Source organism: Notamacropus eugenii, chromosome 4 (assembly GCF_028372415.1).
Source record: "Notamacropus eugenii isolate mMacEug1 chromosome 4, mMacEug1.pri_v2, whole genome shotgun sequence".
NCBI classification, from domain to species: domain Eukaryota; kingdom Metazoa; phylum Chordata; class Mammalia; order Diprotodontia; family Macropodidae; genus Notamacropus; species Notamacropus eugenii.
In genome coordinates this window covers 20,682,550-20,706,200 of record NC_092875.1, presented here as the reverse complement: position 1 = coordinate 20,706,200, position 23,651 = coordinate 20,682,550, and the positions used below count along the sequence as shown (strand labels likewise).

Sequence of the window (23,651 nt, the reverse complement as noted above, 5' to 3'; positions counted from 1 at the left end):
TGACTGTCTTACTGTTGCTTATACTGACCCTCCATCTCCTATCTCCGTGAGGCTGCTTTGGCTGTGCCCCATGCCTGGGATGCTCTCCCTACTTATCTCCATTTCTTAGAATCCCTTATTTCCTTGAAAGCTAAGCTTGTGCCTCCTTCTTCAGGTAGCCTTTCCTGATGCCCCCGGCTGCTGACGTCATCAACTTTTATCGATTTTTGCCTTTGACTGTGTTTGTACACGTGATCTCTGCCAAGGCAGAGTCTTTATCATTGTATCTCCAGCACCTAGTGATGAGCACAGTGAGTGCTCAGTAAAGACTTTTTGATTGATTAAGGCCCTACTATGTGCCTGGCACTCTACGAGGTGCTGAGAATTACAACAGGAAAAAAATAGCTATAACAGCTAGTATTTATATAAAACTTTACACACCTTAATCTCATTTGATGGGCATCTACTTGGTGCAGCGGATAGAGGAACACTCATCTTTGTGAGTTCAAATCCAGTTCCAGATGCTTGCTAGCTGTGTGACCTTGGGTAAGTCACTTTGCCCTATTTGTCTCAGTTTCCTCCTCTGTAAAATAAGCTGGCGAATAGCAAACTGCTCCAGTATCTCTGTCAAGAATACCCCAAATGGGGTCACAGAGAGTTGAACGCAACTGAAGAATGACTTAACAATGACAAAAATCTCATTCAATCTTCGCAATCGTCATGGGAGTTAGCTACTATTATCCCCATTTTACAAGTAAATAAAGAGGTCAATGACTTTCTCAAGATCACACAGCTAGTAAATCTGTGATACAGGATTTGAACTCAGATCTTCCTGACTTGAAAGTTAGCTCCTGTTACACTGAGACAAGGGAAGACAAAGATACTTTAAAAAGAAGTGACCTCTGCCCTGCCAGAGCTCATAACTGACTGAGGCAGTGGTTTTCAAAGTATGATCTGGGGGCCCAAAGTGAAAACTGTTTTCAACTGGACACCAAGAGGTTACTTGTCTGTTCAAATGTGCTTCCTTTTCCGACTATGTGTCTATAGGAAGCTGAATTTTCTTTACAGGCTTTAAGCAAAATAACAAATCACGAGAGACTGAATGCAGACGCAGATAGGAGAATCCAGCTGTGTTTTATTAAGACAGACATTGAAGAGATTTCCAAAAATAGGTGGGAAAAAACAAGGACCCTAATTTTAAAAAAATCAGTTAACAAGTATTTAATTTTCTTCATACATTCAGCACTCATCACAGTGCCTGGCAAAAATGGTAGGAAAATATACTTATTTTTCATTTTAAAGTTCATTATTTATGTTAATGAATAATAGATTTATTATTTTTGTTTTTAAATGAATTAAGAAACAATTTAAATGTATAGGCTTTACTTTTTAGTGCAGTATATATATATATGAGATTTATGTAAAGAAAAGCTCTTTGGGGTCCTTGATAATTTTTAGGGGTATTTAAAGGGGTCCCTGAGACCAAAAGAGTTTGTGAATGTCTACACTAGGTGGTTAGGAAGATCCTTTTCAGTATGGTCCTAATGCAAAGTCTAACTGAATGTTGTTTTCTCTCCTAGGCTCCAGAAAATAGTGACAGCCCTGTCTATAGGAGCCATAAGCCCTCTGGGACGCAGAGTCCCCAGGGTGGCCAGCCTGACTCAGCATCCCCCAGTCCCAGCGTTGTTGTCGAGAACATTCCTAATGAGAAAGAAGGGATGGCCAGCTCAGAGCCAGTGCTGATGAGCACCATAAATGGGGAAAACCCTCAAGGGAAGAGCACCATGGAGACCCCTCCAAAGAAGCCACAGCCCCTCAAGAGAACCAGAAAGACCAGTGATGTCCTGTTGATGGTGGCCAAAATCAATGCGGAATTACCCAAGTCAGAGCTGAGGACTCAGCCAGTTGACTCTCCATCCCACAAGCCTCCTTCCTCCATTCCAGAGCTGGAAGGGGAGAAGAAGGGAGAACCACTAGGGGACACTTGTGGCCCACAGAAAGCTACCGAGCATTCTGCCAAAAAGGCAGAGACAGTGGGAAGCCCAGGCTCCACAGACATGCCTCCCAAGAAGAGCGAAAAGCCTCAGATCAAAGTGGGCAAGTGTGGCAAGGTGCCCCAAACCAAGGGGCTAACAGAGGGTGAGTCCCTGAGTAAAGAGGACCTGGGGACCAAGGCCCAAGCCAAAGAGCAGGGAGGTGAGGCTGAGGTGACAGGGTCAAAGGCAGACAAAGCCCAGATACCCTCCATAGAGGGGGAGGGCCAACCTCACACAAAAGGAGAGTCAAGGGCTGAGCCCCAAAGTAAACAAGGAAAGGCAGATCACCCTAAGGACACAGTGGGGACAGGGAAGGAGGCCCAAAGCAAACCAGGAAAGGGAGACAGAGCCCACATCCAGATGAAAAGGTGGGGTGAATCCCTGAACAAATGGAGAAAGAGGAGCGGGTCCCAGAGTCAGGTGAGGAAGGACAGTGAATCTCAAACCCAGGGGAGGAAGGAGAGTGAGCCCCAAAGTCAAGGGGGAAAGGAAAGTGGATCCCAAAGTCAGATAGGGAAAGCATGTGGATCCCAGAGTCAGGTGGGGAAGAGGGATGAGAAGAGGAGTGGTCTCCAAAGCAAAGGAAGGGAGGAAGAGGACCCCTCCCAAAGGGAAGAAAGTGGCAGCAAAGTTCTCGAAGAAGGAAAGGGGGGCCATGGATGCCCTACCACAGAGAAAGAGGGAGGTGAAAAGAAGGAGACCAAAGAGACTCCAGCAAAGATGGAGGAAGAGGAGGATGGAGAGGGAGGCCAAAGTGTTGATCCAGACAAGGTAAGGATGCTGCCCACCCTGGGGATGCTGAATGGCTGGGGTGGGGATGGGACTAAGGGAAAGGAAGCTCCTTCCCACTGGGGGCAGAAGAGGGGAGCTCTTGTCTATGGAGGTATGACAAGCTGGGTAAGTTTTCTTGAGGAGGTGGGTGGGGCTCTGGGGGCTTGGAGACAGCTCCTATTTGGACCCTGGAGGATAAGGAGGAAGGGTGGCATAAAAAAGCAGAAAACTCCCAACTCATAGTCTGGGAGCATCCTTGGGATGTCAAGTATCTGGAAAACATTTCCAGGAGTTCAGGCCCTTGCTTCCACCTTTCATTCTGTAAATAAAATTGCAGAGGAGTCCCCAGGTCATGGGACCTAAGGTCTCGGACATCCTGAGGTGATCAAGTCCTGATGCCCGACCCATTGCATTTGGACCCCAGAGTCTACAAGGGCTATGGAATGCTCTCCCCAATGTGGAGTACCAATACACAAATGTAAAATGTCAGGGGAGGTAAATTAGACTTTGATGTATGACAGTCTCTAAGGTATTGAATTCAGAGGTACAAAGACTAGCTGTGTGACCCTGGACAAGTCACTTAACCTCCTTCATCTTTAAAATAAAGGAATTGGGCCTGATGACTTCTGAGGTCCCTTCCACCTCTGGGTCATCCTATGGTCTCATTACTGTGGGCACTCTGTCCACCACAACTGACCTAAACTCATCCACATGTCATGTGGAACGCCTTGTTCTTACCTTACTCCAGATTTTCCAGAGAGGACAAGGTGAATGGTGGAAGGTGTGGTGGGTACCTGTGCAAGCCCTTGGGCTGGCAAGCATCTTCCCTTGCCCTTGCACCTTGATCAACCCACCTCCCTTTCTGGGCACGTCTCTGATATCTTTCACAATGTGCCTGGTGGGAAAGTCATCATTACCAATGAACCACGGCCAACTTATATGAGAGAGGTCATGTCAATATGGCAGAGAGCAGTTAAGGAAAGAAGAGCCAGGTTCAGATGCTGCTTCTGATATGCACCCCAACAAATCACTTAACGTATTAGGGCCCCCACAAGCTCTCTGAGACCTCATTAAAACTGTTTGGTATGGGGAGGAGTTTCTGTGGTTGGGAGACTCCTAAAACTGTGAAATCAAATTTACACCCCTTATTTCACTGTCTTTGTAACCAGGAACTGGACGACCGATGGTATGAAGCTGAGAAAGTTTGGCTGGTTCAGAAAGAAGGATTCACATTGGGTAACTTGTGGGCTTGGGCCCCCCTGGGAACCACATGATCTGTAGCTCTGTGACTTGCTAGCAGTGTAGCAAGGGGCTTTGGGCAAGCAACTTTTCCCTTCTAGGTCTCAGTGTCCACAGCTGTCAGATAAGAGATTTGGACCAAATGATTTCTAATGTCTCAAATGGTTCTGACATCCCCTGTTCTAAGGCCCCTCCCAGCCCTGACATTCCCTGTTCTCAGGCCTCTCCCAGCTCCGCCATCCCCTGTACTAAGGACCCTCCCAGCCCTGACATTGTCTCGTCTAAAATCCCTCCCAGCAATAACATTCCATGTTCTAAGGCCCCTTCTGGCTCTGATATTTCAGGTTCTAAGCTATCTCCCAGAGTTGAAATTTCATGTTCTGAGGTCCTGATGTGACTAGAACCTAAGGGGAAGAAGCAAACCTCATCCCCAACCAGGCATCCCTTTTGTCACTTAGCCCATTACTGTGCCCAAACCTCCCCTGTCTGCGTGTTCAATACCATAACCCAGGCTTCCTTTTCTGGGGGTCCCCCTCTTAGCGACGGTGCTGAAGCCAGATGTGGGGACCCCAGAGCTGGCTGCAGGACGAGTGAGACTTTGCATTGAAGCAGACAAATCCATCACCGAGGTGGACGAGGAGAACATTCATCGTGTAAGTTCCCCCCAGTTCCAGGTGCTCTTCCCTGATTATCTGTCCCCATGAAGACTCCTCTAATTGTGAGGAGGTGCCTCCCTCCAGAGACCCCCACCCCACTGGAAGGCTTTTTGCCTGGCCCCTCCATCCTGTTCTGCCTCCCCCTAGACCAAGCCTTTCTCTACCAAGTGAAGTTGGAAGGTTTGCCAATGTCCTTCTCTCTTGGAGGATTCAATGACCAAGGGGACAATCACAGGAAAGATTGCACAGGCTACCTGGTCTGACCATGACCTTTATCCAGAAAGTGAGCTCTGAGATGTGGTGCAGGCAGAAAATATAAAAAGACCCTAGAAAGATCTAGAAATTGTATTCAATTCTAGATGCATACCTGACTACTCAGATATGTCTGAGATTAGCCCTGACTCCGTGGAGTCATGCCGTTGAAGGTAGCTGTGTTCTCCTATATAATATTCAAAAGATCATATAGAGCTAGAGTTAGAAGGGACCTCAGAGGTTAAAATTTTACAGAGGGGGAAACTGTAGCATGGAGAGATTTTCTTTTTGAGTGATTTGCCCAGGGATGCATAGCTAGTAAGTGTCTGAGGTAGGATTTGAACTTCCGGCCCCAAGTCCAAGGTCTTATTTTCTTGATGCTCACTTTCATATAGGATAGAATTCATTTAAAATTCAACAGAATAAAATACAATAAATGTGTTTATTAAGTACCTGCTGTATTTAGAGGACTGTGCTGCCTACTGGGCTGGGGTTGGGGAGATACACCATTCAGAGAAGTCAGAGTCCCTTCCCTGGAGGAGATTACAGTGTAGTAAGGGCTAAGACAAACCCAGAGAGCTGTAAGGAATCACACATTACTAGGTAAGTCTGTGGAGAGGTACAAAAAGTCTTACAGGACATCTGAGGAAGGTGTGGCTCACATAGAAGGGAGGGACATGAGTCTTTAGGATGTCCCGTTGGCAGATTGTGGAGGGTCAGTGATGGCTGAGCATGACTGGATCTGCAGTTAAGAATGACTGTTTGAAGTCCGGTCATGGGGAAAGGGCATTAGTGTTGTCCTGCTTGACTGAACAAGTACCAGTAGGCAGAAGTGATGGAGGCAGAGTTCCCCTAGACTTACATTAGTGCTCTCTAACAATAAGAGCTATTCCAAGGTGAAATGAAAAAATTGCCTCCACAGGTAAATGAGCTCCCCATCCCTGGAGATCTGCAAGCAGGGACTGGGTGACTATTTGTCCAGGATGTTGTAAAGGGAATCTTTGTTCAAGTATGAATTAGACTAGACTATGTAGATGACCCCACTTTGACGTTCCTTTCTCATGGCTTGAAAAGTCTCTGAGGTAGGAATATTTCAAATATTTCTCTTAGCACATCCCTGGTGCCTAGCCGTGAACATTGTTGGTCTTAATAATAATTAAAGCTAACATTTTATATAGCACTTACTGTGTGCTATACATAATTGTTTTATTGTATGATCCTCACAGCAATCCTGGGAGATAGGTGATTATCCCTATTTTATAGAGGAAGAAACTGAGGCAAACAGAGGTAGTGACTTGCCCAGGGTCGCACAGCTAGTACGCATCTAAGGCTGGATTCGAACTCCTGTTTGGTGTGTTGTGAGTGGTGAGGTTGACTGAAGTCTTGTCCCTGAAGGAAGGATGGATTGGACAGTACATATTTAATCTCTCTCTCTGAGGATTCAGAGGGCACTCAGGCTCCTTCCTGTAGGGCCTCAGCATCACATCCATTATCATCACACTGGTTCTCTGTGGGAGGAACCGGTTACAGTTAGGACTTCTAAAGTCCCCTCCAGTTAGAACATATTACAATTCTGCGAATGCCAGATCAAGCAGAACTGACTAATGATGGGAGTTCCCTGGGGGCTGCACATCTCTCTGTGACTTTCATTTCTGTGGGGGCTTTGATGTTCCTCCTGGATCTGGGCCCACGGAGTCTGCTGGCCACAGCGGTCCACTCTGAGCCATTCAGTGAGCATCTCAAGGCCTTCCACCCTGGAGGCCCTCAGGGAGGAGGGAGTCCAGAGCCATAAACTGTGGATTCCTTCTAGGCCAACCCCCCAGAGCTGGATCTGGCAGAGAACCTGGCCTCCCTCCAGAGCCTCAATGAGTCCAGTGTCTTGAACACGCTTCAGCACCGACACCAGGCCCAGCTCCCACACACATACACGGGACCAGACCTGATCCTCCTCCAACCCCAGGGTGCCCAGGCTCCTTTGTCTTGGAAGGTAAGGTGCCAGTGGGGCTTGGTTGGGGGTTGTGGAGGAAGACTAGGGGTTATTGGGGTGCAAATATTCATTTGCTAAATTGAATATAAGCTTCTTGAACACAGAGACAATTTTCTGTGGTTTCTTAACTCCTGACACAGAGCTGGGTCCTTAGTAGGTACTCAACAAAGCGTCTATTGAATTAAATTGAATTAATTCACTTAATATATATTTGTTCAGTGCCTTCTGTAATAACAATAATTTTGTTAATAGCTGTCATTTCTGTAGCTGTGGGAAGGTTTGCAAGGGGGTTCTATACTAAATCCTGAAGTGCATGTTGGTAGGGGGATTTGTGAGGCCTCTGAGGTCCCTTCTGGTTCGGCCTCTGAGATCCTTCTAGTCTGGACTCTCTGATGCTGTTTGCTCTGTGTGATCTTAAGCTAATCACTTCAATTCCCTGGACCTCAATTTCCTCATCTATAAAATGAGGGAATTGGACTTCATGCCTCTGAGATCCCTTCCAGCTCTGGGTGTAGGATCCTGCGAATTGAGAGAGCTGCAAGGTTAGGGAGATCTCAGGACAATGCTGCATTTCATTCAAGGTGTGTGTGTGTGGGGCTAAATACCCTGTTTCTACCTCTCCAAGGGGAGCTGGGACATAGCTGTGGATGGAAGTCCTATTAACTCTGTTCCCAGTGACTTGGAGTCTTGGATAAGTCTGCATTGTGGGAGCAGTATGATATAAGGCGACAATTCTCAAGGTGTGCTCACCCCTGTGAGGTTAAATCTCGTCATAAAAATGCAAACGTGTTTTCATTTCTAACATGGTAAATACTGATAGATCTAACCCTCACAAAGAATGGCCCTCTGAGGAGACCTGAATAATTCTTAAGAGTGTGAAGGGGTCCTGAGACCAAAATATTTGAGAAACTCTGATTGAATGGGAAGACCTTCTGGACTAGGAGTCAGGATTCCTGGATTGGGGGGTGGTGGCAAATGACTGTCTTCGATTTCTTGGAAGCTAAGATGGAGGATTAGCTGAGTTCTGCTTGGCCCCTTGAGGGCAAAGTTCTTTCTGGTGCGAGGGAGAACTTATCCATTAGTGCTCACTCCAACTTGTACATCCTGGAGGTGCACAAGAAAAATACAGTCACTTGTGAGCACCCTGTGGGCTGTGGGGCCACACCGCACTCTGAAATTCTGTGGTTCTCTAACCTGGGGTCTAGTCTGAGCTTTGCCCACGATCCAGTGGGATTATATGTGTAAATTGCTTCTCACAGTTCTAACACATAGTACGTATCAGATAACTGCAGGAGACTCTCCCCTTGGCCAAATTACTCAATCCTTCTGGGCGTCAGCTAATAAGGATTCTCCCATTAGACAGATGACGAAGCAAGCCTTATGGTCATAGTAGATGTGTAATCTTGGATTGCTGTGGTCTCTTTAGCAGCTGGGATGCCATTGGGCTCCTGCTTCACTACAGTGGTCACTCCATCCGCTAATGTCAAGTTATGTCCATTCTCACCACCGTCTTTGTGTACAGCTCATAGGATTAGAGGTTTTAAACTTGACCCCCTGACCAGTCTCAGTTTTGTTTTCTGTGACCACCAGGTGGCAGCATAGACCCACAGTTGGGTCTAGGTCTTGGGGAGCTGGTTGGGGGAGCCAAGGAGGGGGCAGCAGGGTCTGTGTTCTGGGGGTGGGGGTTAGCCCCTTGCTTTTGGAACCTCTGGGAGTGGAGTGGGACCCTAGAGGGAGAGAGCAGAGTGTGGGAGGCGCTAGTCTTCTGGTAAAGGTGAGGTTCTCCTGGGTGGCAGTAGGAACCTGCCTTCTTGGTTCTTAGGGGAGAGAGAAGCAGTGCCCTGACACACCCTGGGACCCCTACCCATTGGTTTGGTCTGTTGGGAATTTGTCTTGCTAGCTTGGCAGATTGGCATAACATGTCATTATCCTATCGCTCAAGGGCCACTCTCCAGTGGAGTGATGACCACTGGGACCCTGGGAGGGAAGTAGAGTCACAGACCTGGCTGGGAGGAACTTCACAAGTCATGTAGAACAACCCCTCATTTAACAAATGTAGAGACGGAGGCCTAGGGGGATTTAGTGACTTGTCTAAGGTCATGTAGGCAGCAAGAGGGATTCTAATTCAGGTCTTCTGACTCGGAAAAAGCACAGATTAAGAGCTTTGTGCCAAGCATCGCTGTTAAATACTGGGAATAAAAACAGAAAGACAGGCACTCCTGCTCTCAAAGATCCCTGGCTGAAACAGCAGGAGATGCCACATGGAAGTAGATGGCAAGGACTGCAGGGTTCAGCAGCTGGATGGATGGCAAGCCCAGGGGATATGGAGGGCATTGGGGCAAAGAGAACACTTTTGTAATGTTACACTTTGCCTCCCTCACATACTATTCATGTTCAGTTTTAGCTCTGAGTAGATCAACCAATCCATCAACAAACATCAATTACCTCCCTGCTATGTGTCAGGCACACTGTGCTAAAGGCTGGAGATGAAAAAAGAGGCAAAGGATCTTGCAATCTGATGGGGTTAGATCATTTAAAAACCTCATATTAAGGTAAAACCCAGGTTGTGCGTCCTGGTGGTGGTGGCTCCTGCCCACAGCTGGGCAGTGTAACCTGGTAAGTACAGGGGGAGTTGAGGGTCTCCTCTTGGAGGGGCCTCACCTTGGCTTCTCTTGACCTAAATGAGTTAATGGAGCCATGTTCTTTCAGGGTTGATCTAATTCAGGACAAAAAAATCCGTAGGAAATCTGTTTTCCTTCAGGATTTGCTTACCTCTGCCCCTAAATGAAAGAGCTAATACATCATGGAATCTCACCCCCAGGTCCCCAAAGGAAGGAGGGATGGCCTGGTGCCCCATGTTTGCTCCCTAGCCCAGAAGGCCTACTGGGCCATGCTGAGCCAGCGTCAGGACCAGACCATCGTGCCCCTGGGCAGGAGTGGGTCTGGTAAAAGCACTTGCTGTGAGAGAGCCCTGGAGTACCTGGTGGGTAGCGTTGGCACTGTGGATGGACAGGTCTCAGGTAGAGTCTGTGTCTTTGTGGATATGGGTGCATGTGCATGTGTGAGGACTTGGGGGGGCACATATGGGTGGAGGTATATATGGACACATGCACACACAACACAACTCATGTATATGTAGATGCAACATACACGCACATGTCTGTACATATTTATATTCAGACACAGATATCATGTGCATGTGTGTACATGCATGTGTGCTGTGTGTGCATATATATATGCATGCATATGTGGGCATATTTAAAGAGACGATTATGACCCTAGCGGTAACAGTTGTAAGCTTTATAAAGTGCCTTCCCCCTCAGTGCTTTGCATAATGCTTGCACATAGTAGGGCGTTAATAAATGTTTAATGACCGTCTGACTGACTTTAGGTATAGGATCTCGTTTGATCATCTGGACGTTCCCGTGAGGGAGGGGCTGTGGGCAGATGTGGCAGGCAGACAGATTTCAGGGTATTCGTGAGCGTGATTGGAAAAAAAATTACAGCTTTATTTTCCCTGACTTCTAACAGAATTTTGTCATCTCTTTTAATTATTTAAAAGTTTTATTCTGAGGAGCCTATAGGTCTCACCAGATTGTCAAAAGGATTCAGAATATAGAAAGTGTTTAAGAACCCCTGGGGTAGAAGGTAGTAGCTGAGCCATTTCTTGAAGGAAGCCAGGGATTCTGAGAGGTAGAGGTGAGGGAGGAGGGCACTTTGGACACGGGGGACAGCCAGTGCAAAGGCATGGAGATGGGAAATGCCATGTATGTGGAATGATATGAGGGCCATTTTGACTGGATTGTGAGAATGGGGGGAAATGGAAGGGAGGAAGTAGGGGAACATCCAGAGTCTGAGGTGCAGGGTGGGATTGGAAGGAGCAGATCCTTCCACTGCCTCAGAGGGGGAACACTGAGTGACTTTGTGCCTTCCTGGGGCTGTCTTTTTGCAGTGGAGAAGATCCATGCCACCTTCACCATCCTCAGAGCCTTTGGCTCAGTGCTGACCGATCACAGCTACAGCTCCACACGCTTCTCCATGGTCATGTCCCTAGATTTTAATGCTATGGGCCGGATCACAGCGGCCCACCTTCAGGTGAGGGCCCTGCCATGGTCGAGGTGGGCTGAGCTGGGGTATGGAACCCTGAGGGTGAGCTCTGTTCCCAGCCCCATGCACTCTTCCTCTTCCAAGTGACTGGGCAGCTGGTCCCTGTCTCTGCCTGATACCCCATCCCTGTCACCATTACCATTACCATAACTGTCCCTGGCTGGCATGGGAGCTGTCAGTTCCTTCCCAAGTCTTGCTCAGTGACCCAGTTTATCTCTTTCAGGAGCAAATGCCCAGGCCTGTCTGTTCTTCTGAATATTGCAAGGATTAAATATTCATGAGTAAATATATAATTCAGCAGTTCATTAGCAGAATCTTAAAAGTGAAAGCTGAAATTAGACAGTTGTTCCCTTAGCCTTCTTTGGTAAATCTGTGTTTGGGGAACATGCAGCCTGCTTCTTCCCGTCTCTCCCTGCCCCCCCAGAAATGTTCTGTATGGAACAGAACAGGGGAGTGGGGTTCTAAGAAGGGCTGGAGGAGATTGCCTCTCCGAATGAAGGCTGGGCTAAGGCTGCAGATGAGGCCTCTGGGTGACTCTCTGCCCAGATGGAGGAGTGATTATCTACGTTGTCCCCTGGGAGAGATCTGTCCCAGCTTCCCCTCCCCTGATCCACTCTTTCTGCCTTTAAGGGAGCCTGAAATGATGATTTAAGGCAGTCTTTTGGACTGAGGCATTGAAGGCCTCTGATAAAGAGGGAAAAAATAGTTATCAATACACAAGGACCATGATAGCTATTAACATCTTGGCTTGAATTTGTTTATTGATTTAACCTGCCTCCTGAAAGAATGGGGAACAGGACAGGCGACTGGCTCTTTACAGGGTCTGTGAAGAGATGGGGGGCAAGTCTGAGCAAGAGGCCCCTGTAGGAGGCTCTGGTTAGACCAGGGGTGCAAGGAGCACCAACTGGAGCCCCCACTGTCATGGCAGGCACTAGCCCCTGAGGGGAGGTTGGAAACATTTAATGAAGGGGGAATGAATGAGTGAATGAAGGATGATGGTTGCACTGGATTCCAAGGTGGCCTCCAGCTGGTGGGAAGGTGTAAGTATTTGCCTGCTGTTTACCCCTTGGCAAGAAGAGTGGACTGAGAGGTCTTTCTTCCTCTCTGCTTGTGCCGTGGGCCTGCTAGGCACCAGTCCAGGTGGCTGAGCCTCGGTCTAGGCCACATCTTAGCATCTTGGTCTCTATTTTCCCACATGAGGCACCTTCAAACCTTGAGAAGTCATGGGAATGATTCTGAGTCAAAACCTCTGTCTCTGATGCCCTCCTATCTCTGGTCTGTCTCTAGACCATGCTCATGGAAAGAGTTCGAGTGGCCCAGCGGCCAGAAGGGGAGGGGAACTTTGCTGTTTTCTCCCAGATGTTGGCAGGGTTGGACCTCGATACCAGGTAAGATGCCACAGGTGCGGAGTCCTGAATCAGGGATCCTGGTCTGGGAATTGGGTGCTTACTCTTGGAGAAGGCTCTGGGCCTGAACGTTTGCTGGGAGATGCTTGTTCTAAAGGAAGGGGTTCCTATTGACTGAGGTCATGGGGAGGATCAGTTTCACAGTGCTCTGTCTGGTCGTGGTCCTTCATTTTAGAGGACAACTGAGGCTTAGAAGGGTGAAGTGATCTACTGGAGGTCCCCAAAGCAATAAGCGTCAGAAGTAGAACTCAGATTCTCTAACTCTAGATAGTGACCTGGAGCGAGCCAGGAGGGCAGGTGTGGGAGAGGTGGCCCAGCAGGTGGCTCAGGCAAAGGTGGGATTTGAATCCAGGCCCTTGGATTTCAACTCAGTGCTTTTCAAGCTTTTCAAGATGAGACTGGAGGGCTCATTTGTCATGGATAGCATGGAGGGGATGCTGGCATCTGGCAGGAATCTGGCTCACCCAGTTTTAAGATCTGATTCAAGATTCACCTTTGAGCTCACCCAGTTTTAAGATCTGATTCAATTTAATTCAGTTCAGTAAGCATTTATGGAATGCCTACCAGACACCAAGGTTTGTGCTCTGGATACAAAGACAAGAGGGAACCTGACCTCTGCCCCTATTCTACTGAGGTAACGGGATTATACAATCCGATTTTTACAGAGGAGGAAACTGAGATCCCACAGGTTGAAATGACTTACCCGAGGTCACAAAAGCCATAAGCATCAGTGGTGGAATTTGAACTCAGGTCTTACGACTCTGAGGCACTAGACCATATTGTTTCCACAGAAAAATTCTGCCATATGAGGATGAGTAATGGGGGATGTTGAGCCTAGAGAAGAAAATACTTGGGCGGGGGGAGACATGAGACTGCAGGACCATCTGTGAGAGATGCTGTGGAGGGTATTCCTTGTCTGGTGTGGGTGGGACTTGCTGCCCTCCAAGGTTCCCTCTTACTCTGAGATTCTGTGACTCCATGAAATCGTTGCCCCCAGTCATGCCACTGGATGCCCATTTCATAGATGTGGAAATTGATTTGCCTGAGATGACATAGGAAACATGTGAGACTCAGGACTAGTGGCCCCAAATCCACTGGTCTCCATTATCCCCCATGGCAAGCACAGAACCTGATAGAGCTTAGTCACCTGACAGGCTTCCAGGAGGAGAGGGGAATTTGAAATAGATTTTGAAGGAAAGTGAGGGACACAGGTTTGCCCAGTGAAATGGGCCAAAGGAATGTAATGTCAGGAAGTTCTTCTAGATCTAACTGGCTATCTCTCTCCCATGGAATCTTTGGGCCTCTGTATTCTCATCTGTGAAATGGGGATGATACCCCTTCCCTATTTCTTTCACAGGGCTGTTTGTGAAAATGGAATATGATAGTGTATGGAAACAGTGTTTAGCACAGTGCCTGACACATAGTAGGACTTAAATACTTGTTGAGTCTTCAAATACAAGAGATTATTGCTTCCTCTCCTTTCCTCCACCTCATTTCCCCTTCCCCATCTCCTGATCCAGGAGTGAGGGAAACAACTTCATTCCTACAGCCAATGAACTGACTTGATGCGGTCCCCATCACTGCCTGGATTGGAGAAACAACCAATCAGAGAAGGCACCCCACCCCCAATGTCCTTTGGCTTGTGGCTCTCATACAATGGTTGCTGATGAGTCCATTAACTCCTGCTCCTAACTGACCTCAGTAAAATGGTGATCAGAATTTCGGAAACCTCGTGTTTGTGGGGAAGGAGGCCACCCCCTTATCGGGACCCCTGGCCAACAACCTCCAGGCACCTAACTCCAACTCTGTGATCCCATCTCCTCTAGTCCCTGAATCCCACAATAGAATAGGTTCTTCTGCCCAGAGATGAATTCACCCAGAAATGCTCTTCCATTCTTTTCCTCTTTCTGCAACAGCTCTAGTAGTTTGCGGTGATAGGAATGAACACTTTAGCCATGGTTCTTTCTTCTTGACTTGACCTCTCATATTGGCCCTCCTCTTGTGATTACAGAAGGTCTGTTTTGATAACTGGCTCTCCCCCTAAGCTAGATGGTTGGCTAGATTTTGTGCCTGAGCTAGAGAGAGGCAGATAGGGGTCTGGTGGGGTGTGGAAAGATTCCAGATGAAAGTGAAATGACATGTTTGCAAATGGGTTCCCAGAGAAAGAGGTGGGACCCCCTTGGAGAAAGACCAGAGGTTTTGGGGTTGAGTAGGGGGCTGGGAAGGAAGGGCTCTTTGCCCATCTGTCTGTTGATGTAGCCAACCAAGCATGAAAAAGCCTTTCTGGGGATTGGCATCATGGTGCCTGAGAAAGGATAATATCTTTGGAGTCAATCAGTCTGAATTTGACCCTTGGGTCTGATTGTCCTCTTGAGAAAGCCACTTAACTTATTTATATGTTAGTTCCTCTTGAGAGAGGAAATGCCTTGAGGGCAGGAACCACCTTTCTGTATCCCTGGCACTTAGCACTCCGCTTGGCACTGATGAACCTAGGTAGGCCTCAGTTTCCTTTTCTGTAAAATGAGGGAAGTGGACGGTTTGATCCCTAAAGTCTCTTCTAGCTCTGATTTTATGAGCCAATGGTACCAGCAGACCCCTGGAGATTTCAGAGGCCCTGGCACTGTGCGCCTGGTCTGTGCTTCAGGGAGAGAAGCGACTGAGCGCCTCTGGAGAGCACCATTTTTTCAGTCTTTTTCATCATGGTTTACAACGATATCTCACTAGACTTCCTTAGATCTTTTCTCAGGGCTTTTTGAGGATCCATGTTAGTACTCAGTGAGGGAACTTCTCTCTTCCTCAGGAGCAGGAAAAGCACAGCTCATACTTCTGTAGCATGGAATTCACTGATCCCATTTTAGAGATGAACTAACAAGGCTCAGGAACTCATAGGTTCTGAGCTGGAAATTAACTCAAAAGCCATTTGCATGAAGCCCTTTTGTTTTACAGAAACTGAGGTTGTGACAAGGTCATACAGGCAGTTAATGTCCCAGAAAGAATTTGAACACGGGTCCTCAAAAGACAAGAGCCAATACTTTTAGAGCCCTTTGACCCTAATTCATGGAGCTATGTCTATGACCTTTGGAGTCTTAAGGCCGGGGTTCTTTCTCTCACACCTTGGTGCCTTTTAAAGGAATGAAAGGCATAGGAAAATGCCCTTAACCAAGGCCAATAGCATTCCTAGGGAGGTTGGAGCCCGAAGAATTGTGTGGAAGCCTTTCTGTCAACTTCATAGCATTAACAGCCAGGGATAGCTGGGGACATGGACAGGATTTCCTCGGGGTGTTTGGAGTGTGATCAGGGTCCCTGTGTGGGAGAGATTTCCCTCTTGGCGGGTCTGGGAGGGCTGTGGAATATCTCCAAACATTCTCTCCATTTTCCCATTTCCATTACCAGTTAGATGGGACTGTCCTTCCTATGGGGTTAAGCTTTATTTTTTCACTCCCCTTGCAGTTTTCTATCTATTTGCTGTTTTTAATTTTTTTAATTTTTAAATTTTTTGTTTTTGTGGAAGGAGGAAGGTAAGGCAATTGGGGTTAGGTGACTTGCCCAAGATCACACAGCTAGTAAGTGTGTGAAGTATCTGAGGTCATTATTTGCTGCTTTTTAGAATTTAGAACATATATCAACCAAACAATACCCTCCACTTCATTGCAACCCAGCAGCTAGGCAGGGCTTTTTCCAGAAGAGGAAACTGAGGCTGTGAGAAATGCAAGCCTGGACACCTGCTTATACAGGGAGATGGGGCCAAGTCTTTGCTTGCCAAAGGTTCACCAGTGGCTCTCTCTCTATGGGATCATAGGATCTGGAGCTGGAAGGGATCTCAGAGGTCTGGGTCAATCCCTTCATTTTACAGATGGGGAAACTGAGGCCCATGTTTGAAGCTGGGACTTTAACTCAGGTCCTCTGACTCTCTGTCCTGTCCTCTGCTTAATGTGGCAAGCAGACACCATCTTCTTTGAGTGGGTGTGTGTTTTTTCCAAGGACAAAAGCCAGGCACCAAGAGGGGGAGACCCCAGTCTGTTTTTGGTGGGTCTTTGTCCTTGAAGGGAGGCAGTGATGTTCAGTGGACAGGGCCCTGGCTTTGGAGTCAGATGACCTGGGTCTGAATCCTGACTCTGTTTCGTATTGCCTTTATGAGCCACTCTGGGCCTCAGTTTCCTTTTCTGCAACTACCTCCCTCACAGGCATGTTCTGAGGAAAACACATAAAACTTTAGAAATGGGAACAAGAGAAAAGGCTGAAGACCTTATCCCAGTCCTCAGAGTTCTCTGTCTAGCTGGGAAAACCACATGTGCATAAGTAAGGTTAATTCATGTCTCCAGGGTCGCTCCCACAGCCTTCATTTGGGTCTAAAGATTTGCTTGAACAATGAGAAAATAACATTCAAGGATGTACTGGGGAGGATGCTGGGAACTGAGACCCTGAGGGAGGGAGGGACAATGACCTCCTTCTCACACCCTAGAAGTCATTGACTTTGGAGAGAGACCTGGTAGGGAAGACCAGCCTGGAAGCCCCTCCCCCCTCACTGTTTGGGCTTTCAGGAGGTGATTGCTAAGGTGGCTTCCACTGGAGACACTGCTGGGGATACAGAGGCTAGGATCAACCCCCTCCTTTTACAGATGTGGAAACTGAGGCTCAGAGGGTCACACAGCTTGTAAGCGCCTGAAGTGGGATTTGAATTCAGGTCTTCTGACTTCTTGTCCAGATGTCTATCTATAAACCATGCTGCCTCATCAAGGGGCCTCCCAGTCCTGACCTTCCTTGTTCTAAGGCCCCTTCCAGCTCTGACATCCCCTATTCTGAAGTCCTTCCCAGTTTTAACACTCTGTGTTCTAAGGTAAAATCATGTGGAATTCTGTGCCTGCTGTGGGGTGGTGTTTAGCTGTTGGCAGTGCCTTTCCTTCATGCTAGTCTGACACCCTGCCCTGAAGTCTCTACTCTGGTGCCCATAAGGCACCATCTCCATTCCTGTGCGTGTTTGCTTTGGCCCCTGGCCATGCTGTCCAGCCTTCCTCCCAGGAGCCCCGGTACAAAGACTGTCCACTGCCTGGGCCCTTAAGGCCAGCAAATAGGGTTCCTCAAGGGTCCCATTGCCTATAGAGCACATGTGGTGGGCAAACTGGCAGATTCGGGGCCATGGTCAGCTCCAGCCAGGGAGGGTGAAGGCTGAAGGCCATGGGGACACTGAGGGAGGTGGCAAGGCCAGTGTGGCTTTGGGCAGGCCTCAAGAGGGAGCTGAGCCTCCATGAAAGAGTCTCCCCCTCCTTCCCTCCCTCCCTCCCTCCCTCCCTCCTACACTCTCAGCAGTCTGGATTTCCTGAGCTTTTCTGCTGCTCTATTGTCTCCTAACACAACAGAGCCCTGAGTGGGAGCGGAAGCTGCAGCATCCTCATTGAGAGAGGAAACAAAAGTATCTTTCAGGGGGAAAGATCAGCGGCCGGCTGACCTCAGGAGACCCTGACTTAGGCCTGGGCCCAGCATGCTAGCCCACCCTGGTAGCTTTGGAGGGGGTGCTGGGGGTGGGTTGCCAGCCAGGCCAGAGCAGAGGGAGACACACCTGAGAGTGGGCTCCTGTTCCAGACCTGGAGGAGGGGGCAGCCTCCCAAGCAGGGGGATGGCATCACTCTGGAAATCAGAGGCAAGGTGGGGGGACTCAGTGGGCAGAACAAGGCACTTGGCTAACCCAGTCTGGGGTCTGGGTCATAGCCCCTCTCTAGGCCTCAGTTTCCCTCTCTGGAAAAGTGAAGGGGTTGAATGAAAGGATCTCTAAGGTTCCTTCCAATTCTCAATCTGTGACTATGATCCCAAGTCACCTAACCATTCTGGGCCTCAGTGTACTTCTCTGGGAAAAGAGTGGTTGCAGTCAAGCACATGTTCTTAGCCTTTTTGTTTGTCTAACAGGTCCCCGAAGCAGTTAGTATGGCAAAGCCCATGGGTCTCTTCTCAGAATGATGCTCTTAAATACACAAAATAAAACAGTTAGGATTACAAAAGAAACCGACTATGTTGCAATACAGTTATCAAGTTCATGGACTCCCCTGATTAAGAAACCTTGGAGTGTATCTCTAGTGTCCCTTCCAACTAGGTTTGTGATCCTTTCACCCCAAGTTCCTTGATCACTCTAGGCCTCAGTTTCCCCTCCTGTAAAAGAAAGGGGTTGGGTCTCTGAAGTCCCTTCTCCTTTTGAATGTGTGAACTCAGCCTCTGTGGAAGAATGAGACCCCAATGTAATCCCCTTTTTTTCTCCATGTTCTATGTGTGGGTGGCTCTTCTATACCCCTAAATTGCCTCTTGGGAACTAGAGTGAGATTGCCCCTGGGGAGAGATTGATGAATGAGTGGTGCAGTGATTGGATTGATGGCCTTTACTGGGTCTTGGGGTCCAATGGGAAGAGTCTTGGACATGGAGTTAGAGGCTAGAGGATCTGGTTTCAAATCTCATCTACCTTTCTTACTATTGGTGTGACCTTAGGAAAGTCACCTAATTCCTCAGTTTTCTTATCAGTAAAATGGATCTCTAAGATTCCTCTCAACCCTAAGACTTCTGATTCCCCTCAGAGGACTGTGGACTATCTGTCTTAATAACTGCTACCTCAGTCAAAATCTGATTAATTAAAGTATCTTAAATCTGGAAGCCCCTCTTGGATCACTGCCATGTCTTGGTGGAGGGGCTTATGTGACTCAATGAAACTATGAGCTGTGCCACGCAGGATAGCCCAAGATGGACAGGTCGTAGTAGAGAGTTCTGAAAAAAGGTGGTCCACCAGAGAAGGAAATAGCAACCGCTCCAGTATCTCTGCCAAGAAAATCCCCTGGACAGTGTGGAGGATAGGCGAGGTCATGAGGAGTTGGGCATGGCTAAAAGACTGGACACCACCAACAAATCTGGGAGGGACAGCAAAGATCATCTAGTTCACTCCCAACTTCCGTTTGACAGATGAGAAAACTGAGGCCCAGAGAGTGGAGGAGTGTTGCCTGAAGTCAGTCAGGCAACTAGTATTTATTAAGGAAGTCAGTCAGGCAACTAGTATTTATTAAGGACTTACTATGATCCAGGCACTATGCTAAAGTCAGGGCAGAACCAGGACAAGAACCCACGGCCCCCAGTCTGGAGTGTTTTCCAACATCCCATGCTTCCTTGACAGTTTTCCAAAGCTCAACCCTTGGGACAAGTACAAATACATTAGAAAAGAAAAAATCCCATAGAGCTGAGTCCAGAAAGACTCAGTTCCCAGAGAAAACCCCTCAGGGTAGGCTCTCCCTGGCCTTGGGCCTGAAATGAGTCATCTCCCAGGTGCTGGGTTGGGTCACAAGCACTCTCATGGGCAGAGATGGTCAGCATGGTGTTGGCACAGCAATCCCTGTCTCAAGAACATTCTTGAGGCTGTGAGATCACATCTCTTGCCTTCCATTCCTGCTTTCAGGACGGAGCTGTACTTGCACCAGATGGCAGAGAGTCACTCCTTTGGCATGGGCGTGTGGGCCAAGGTAAGGAGAGGCCAGACAGATTTCTGCTTTCTCTAGGAGGGATAGGGGTACAGGGAGTGGAGGGTTGGGTGGGAAGGCAAGGGTGAGGGGTTACTCTTCCTCAGCTTTCCTTCCACATTGGCAGATGGGTTGAGGAGGAAGTCTGTGGCAGGTTTAATGTCTCATGAAAGTCAATAAGTGTTTCTTGTGTGCCCTGTTTTCTGCTTGGAACTGGATGTATGCATGTATGTATGTATGTGTGTATATATGTGTGTATGTATGTGTGAGTAGATGTGTATGTGTGTGTGTGTGTGTGTGTGTGTGTGTGTGTGTGTGTGTGTGTGTGTGTGTGTGTAGGTGGAGAATGGAAAAACATCCACCATGATGCTGGGGTGAGGGAGGAACACTGGATTCCATCCACTGGAGGATGAAAACATCCGGAGGGCAAAGATGGTTTCATTTTTGTTCTTGTATCCCTGGCACCAGGCACCATGCCTGGTTCTTAATAAATCTCTGTTGTATTAAACTGAAAAGAATTAGAATCAGAAAGTCTGGGTGACCCTGGACAAGTCACCAAATCAGAAGCTTGGAACCTCAGCAATTGGAAGGAGCCCAGTTTTCATTGATTGTTTTTCTTTGCATTGACCTTAAATTTGCTTCGATTTAAGCTGCTTTACTCACTTTCTGGGATATCTGTTTCTCTCAGAGATTCAGAAAAAGCCTGTGCCTTCACTTGTGGTTAGGCTGCCCCAGGAGGAATCAGGGTCCTCCTGAGCCCAGAGGCTGAGACTTTGGTGTAAGGGGCCCCCCGGGTCTGCATGCTGTATATCTAGGGTTGGTACAGAGGAAAGACTGCTGACACGAGTCAGAGGACTTGTGTTCAAGTCCTGCTGAGGTGTTTACTCCCTGAGTGACTGTGGGCAGGTCAATTAGCCTTTGCATTTCTCGGTTTTGTTCCTCTGTAAAAGGAGGGGGTTGGGCCAGCCAGCCTCTGAGGTTCTGTTCAGTACCACAGCTGCGATTCTCTACCATGGCACTGATAATGCCTACGGCTCACATCTCACAGGTTTATTGTGAGTGTGAGAAGATACATTTGTAAAGCATGTTGTGAGCCTTAGAGTCTTATGTGTCAGTGCCTTGGGGCGGGGGGTAGGAAGATGACTTCTACAGATGAAAATCTGAAATAAACACAAAAGATCATAGGCTCCCTTCATACTAGGGTCATGGGATCATAGAATGTGAGAGCTGGAGGGGCATTTGAAGAGTCTAGATACCTTATTTGACAGAGGAGAAAATTGAGGCCCAGAGAGGAAAGATAGTTTGCTCAAGGTCACACAGCTCAGTAATAGCAATCAGGGCTTGAACTTGAGTCTTTTGATGGCAAAATCAGGACCCTTTCCACTCTACTGGACTGCCTCCAGTTACTTGAGGATAAGAATTCCTACTTGGTGGCAGAAAGGTCAGTATTTTTGGCTGGAATAGTCAAGGTAGATTTCATAGAGGAATGAGATTTGGGCAGGACCTTGAAAGGAGGAGGAGGTTATCATGGGTGGCCAGATTACTTGGACATCTTCAGTCCCCCAGTACTCACTGTAAGTGATGGAAAAACCTGCCTGGAAATTTGAACAGCTCACTTGTTCATTGGCATGTCCTGCATGGGTGTCATTTAAAGTAGGAACACTCAGTTGATCAACATTTATTGAGCACCTACTGCATACGAGGTGCTGTGGGGGACACAGAGAATCTACAAAGCTTTGTTCCCTCTTCTTCCTCCAAGAATCAGGTCAGTTTTTGTCTCTTCTGTAATGCAACCCAAGGGATGTCCGCTGTGCCCCCAGCAGACGGCATTATCTTCCTTCTCAGTTTATCCAAGAGTCCTCTGGTTCTCTCCTTTGCCCTGTCACGTTTGACTTTGTATTCTACTTCCCTGTGGACCTGCCCCTTTGCCCAAGAAGAAAGTAATTCAGATCCTAAACAGGGCTTCTATTTTAATTGCCTTTGTACCTCTAGCGTTTAAGTCAGGTTTTCTTTTTGTAGGGTTTGGTGTTTTCTTTTGGCAATCAGGGTTAAGTAACTTGCCCAGGATCCCACAGCTAGTAAGTATCTGAGGTCAGATTTGGACACAGGTCCTCCTGACTCCAGGTACTCTATCTGCTGCTATGCACCTAGCTGCCCCTAAGTCAGAGGTTCTTAACCCTCTTTGTGTCATGGACCCCTCTGGCAGCCTGGTTAATGCAGAGAATAAAATTCAAAGGAGTACAAAGGAACCCATTGTATTGAAGAATAGTTACTTTAAACACAAAAGGTCAGTGACCCCAGGTTAAGAACCTCTGATCTAGACAGAGGGACTTGTATGTAGCAGATGTTTATTGAATGCATCACTATACATAAAACACATTTAACAATTGTATATATATATACATACACATATCTATATGTGTATATATACATACATGTATGTTTATATGTGTGTGTGTATGTATCCTTATGGGGTATATGCTTACTGCCCAGTATGGAGACTAACAGCTCATCTCCCCTGCAGGACCTTATGGTTTACAAAGCACTGGCCTCAGAGCAGGGCTATCTGGAAAGAGAAAGTAGGAGCAGATTTTACTGGGGAGAAAATCAAAGCTGAAAGATGTCAGAAGACTTGGCTAAGGTCACATAAGTGGTAAGGGTTGGGATCAGGATTAGAAGGCAGTCCTTCCAGTCCAGTGTGCCATGCTTTAGGAAGTCATCATGGTGTGTGTGTAGGAGATCCATGTGGTCAGCTTATGAAGGGGGTGCAGCTTTGCACCCCTAAAGAGAACCTTGCAGACACTCAGCGTGGGAGACCATTGTTCAGTAGTCCTGCCTCTTTAGGGATCAGGTTTCCAGTGGAGACGACTCTGGGGTCTCTGGAGCCTCCCTGGCTCTAGGCTGTGCTTTGGTGAGCTGGGGTATCTTTCAGACTTGGAAGAGAGTCTGTTTCCTCATCTGACCTTTATGAGGATTATGTGGGTTAGGACAAAGCGACCTGCTACAGGCCTGCTCAGGGACCCCACATGTGCAGCTAGAAATGAGGGATGAGGGCCTGATACAGGCATGCCAGCTATAGATAACGTCTCATATTTTATCTTCATTAGAGTGCTATTCATCACACTGAGATGAATTGGCCTCCATGAGCAGAGGGTCCCTGGGAGCCTGCTGGGGGGTGGAGCTGGGGGGTTTGGCTGGTCCACCTCGTTCTGTTAATCATTCTCAGTATCTGGGCCTACACACTTTCTTTGAACAGTGACTATAGATACAGAGCTAGGTTTGAAAGCACTCACCGAGAAAGATGCCTTATTTCTCCATCTCCCCAGTGCCCACTTTTGTGTGCTGAAACTGTGATTGGTCCTAAGAGCCTGCTGGGGTCCTAGAGTCTAAGTGCAATGTTCTTGAAGGTTTCTGGGTTCATAGAGGAATGAAACTTTGGGCCCCTCCCAAAGATAGCCTTCCTGACATCCAGGGTGGGGGGAGGTGGTGGTTCTGGAAGGAGGTGCCAAGAGAAAGCTGGGGCTGATTATACCTTCCTTCCCCCCCCCCCCCCCCCGCCCCCTGCCTTGTGTTACCTCCTTGAACTAGGTGACCTCTTTGGTGCCTTTGGCAGGAAGTTTCCATGAGGGATGAGCAACAGGCTTGTCTCTGATTCTTTGACAGATATACAGGAACCAGACAGGATAATAATCCATGTAATTACCACTTAGTCATGTGTAGATAAAAGATGTAAC

At 47.8% G+C, this 23,651-nt stretch overlaps 1 protein-coding gene across 1 annotated transcript in view; it reads left to right on the top strand.

The window, feature by feature from the left end:
• Positions 1-23,651, top strand: part of MYO18B (myosin XVIIIB) — a 339,875-nt gene that overhangs the window by 8,164 nt on the left and 308,060 nt on the right. Inside the window, exons 2-9 of the mRNA XM_072600101.1 lie at positions 1,560-2,786; positions 3,956-4,022; positions 4,566-4,678; positions 6,744-6,920; positions 9,742-9,940; positions 10,873-11,015; positions 12,315-12,415; positions 19,857-19,920. Coding sequence (XP_072456202.1) covers positions 1,560-2,786; positions 3,956-4,022; positions 4,566-4,678; positions 6,744-6,920; positions 9,742-9,940; positions 10,873-11,015; positions 12,315-12,415; positions 19,857-19,920 — 2,091 coding nt within the window. The remainder of the gene's footprint in view (positions 1-1,559; positions 2,787-3,955; positions 4,023-4,565; positions 4,679-6,743; positions 6,921-9,741; positions 9,941-10,872; positions 11,016-12,314; positions 12,416-19,856; positions 19,921-23,651) is intronic.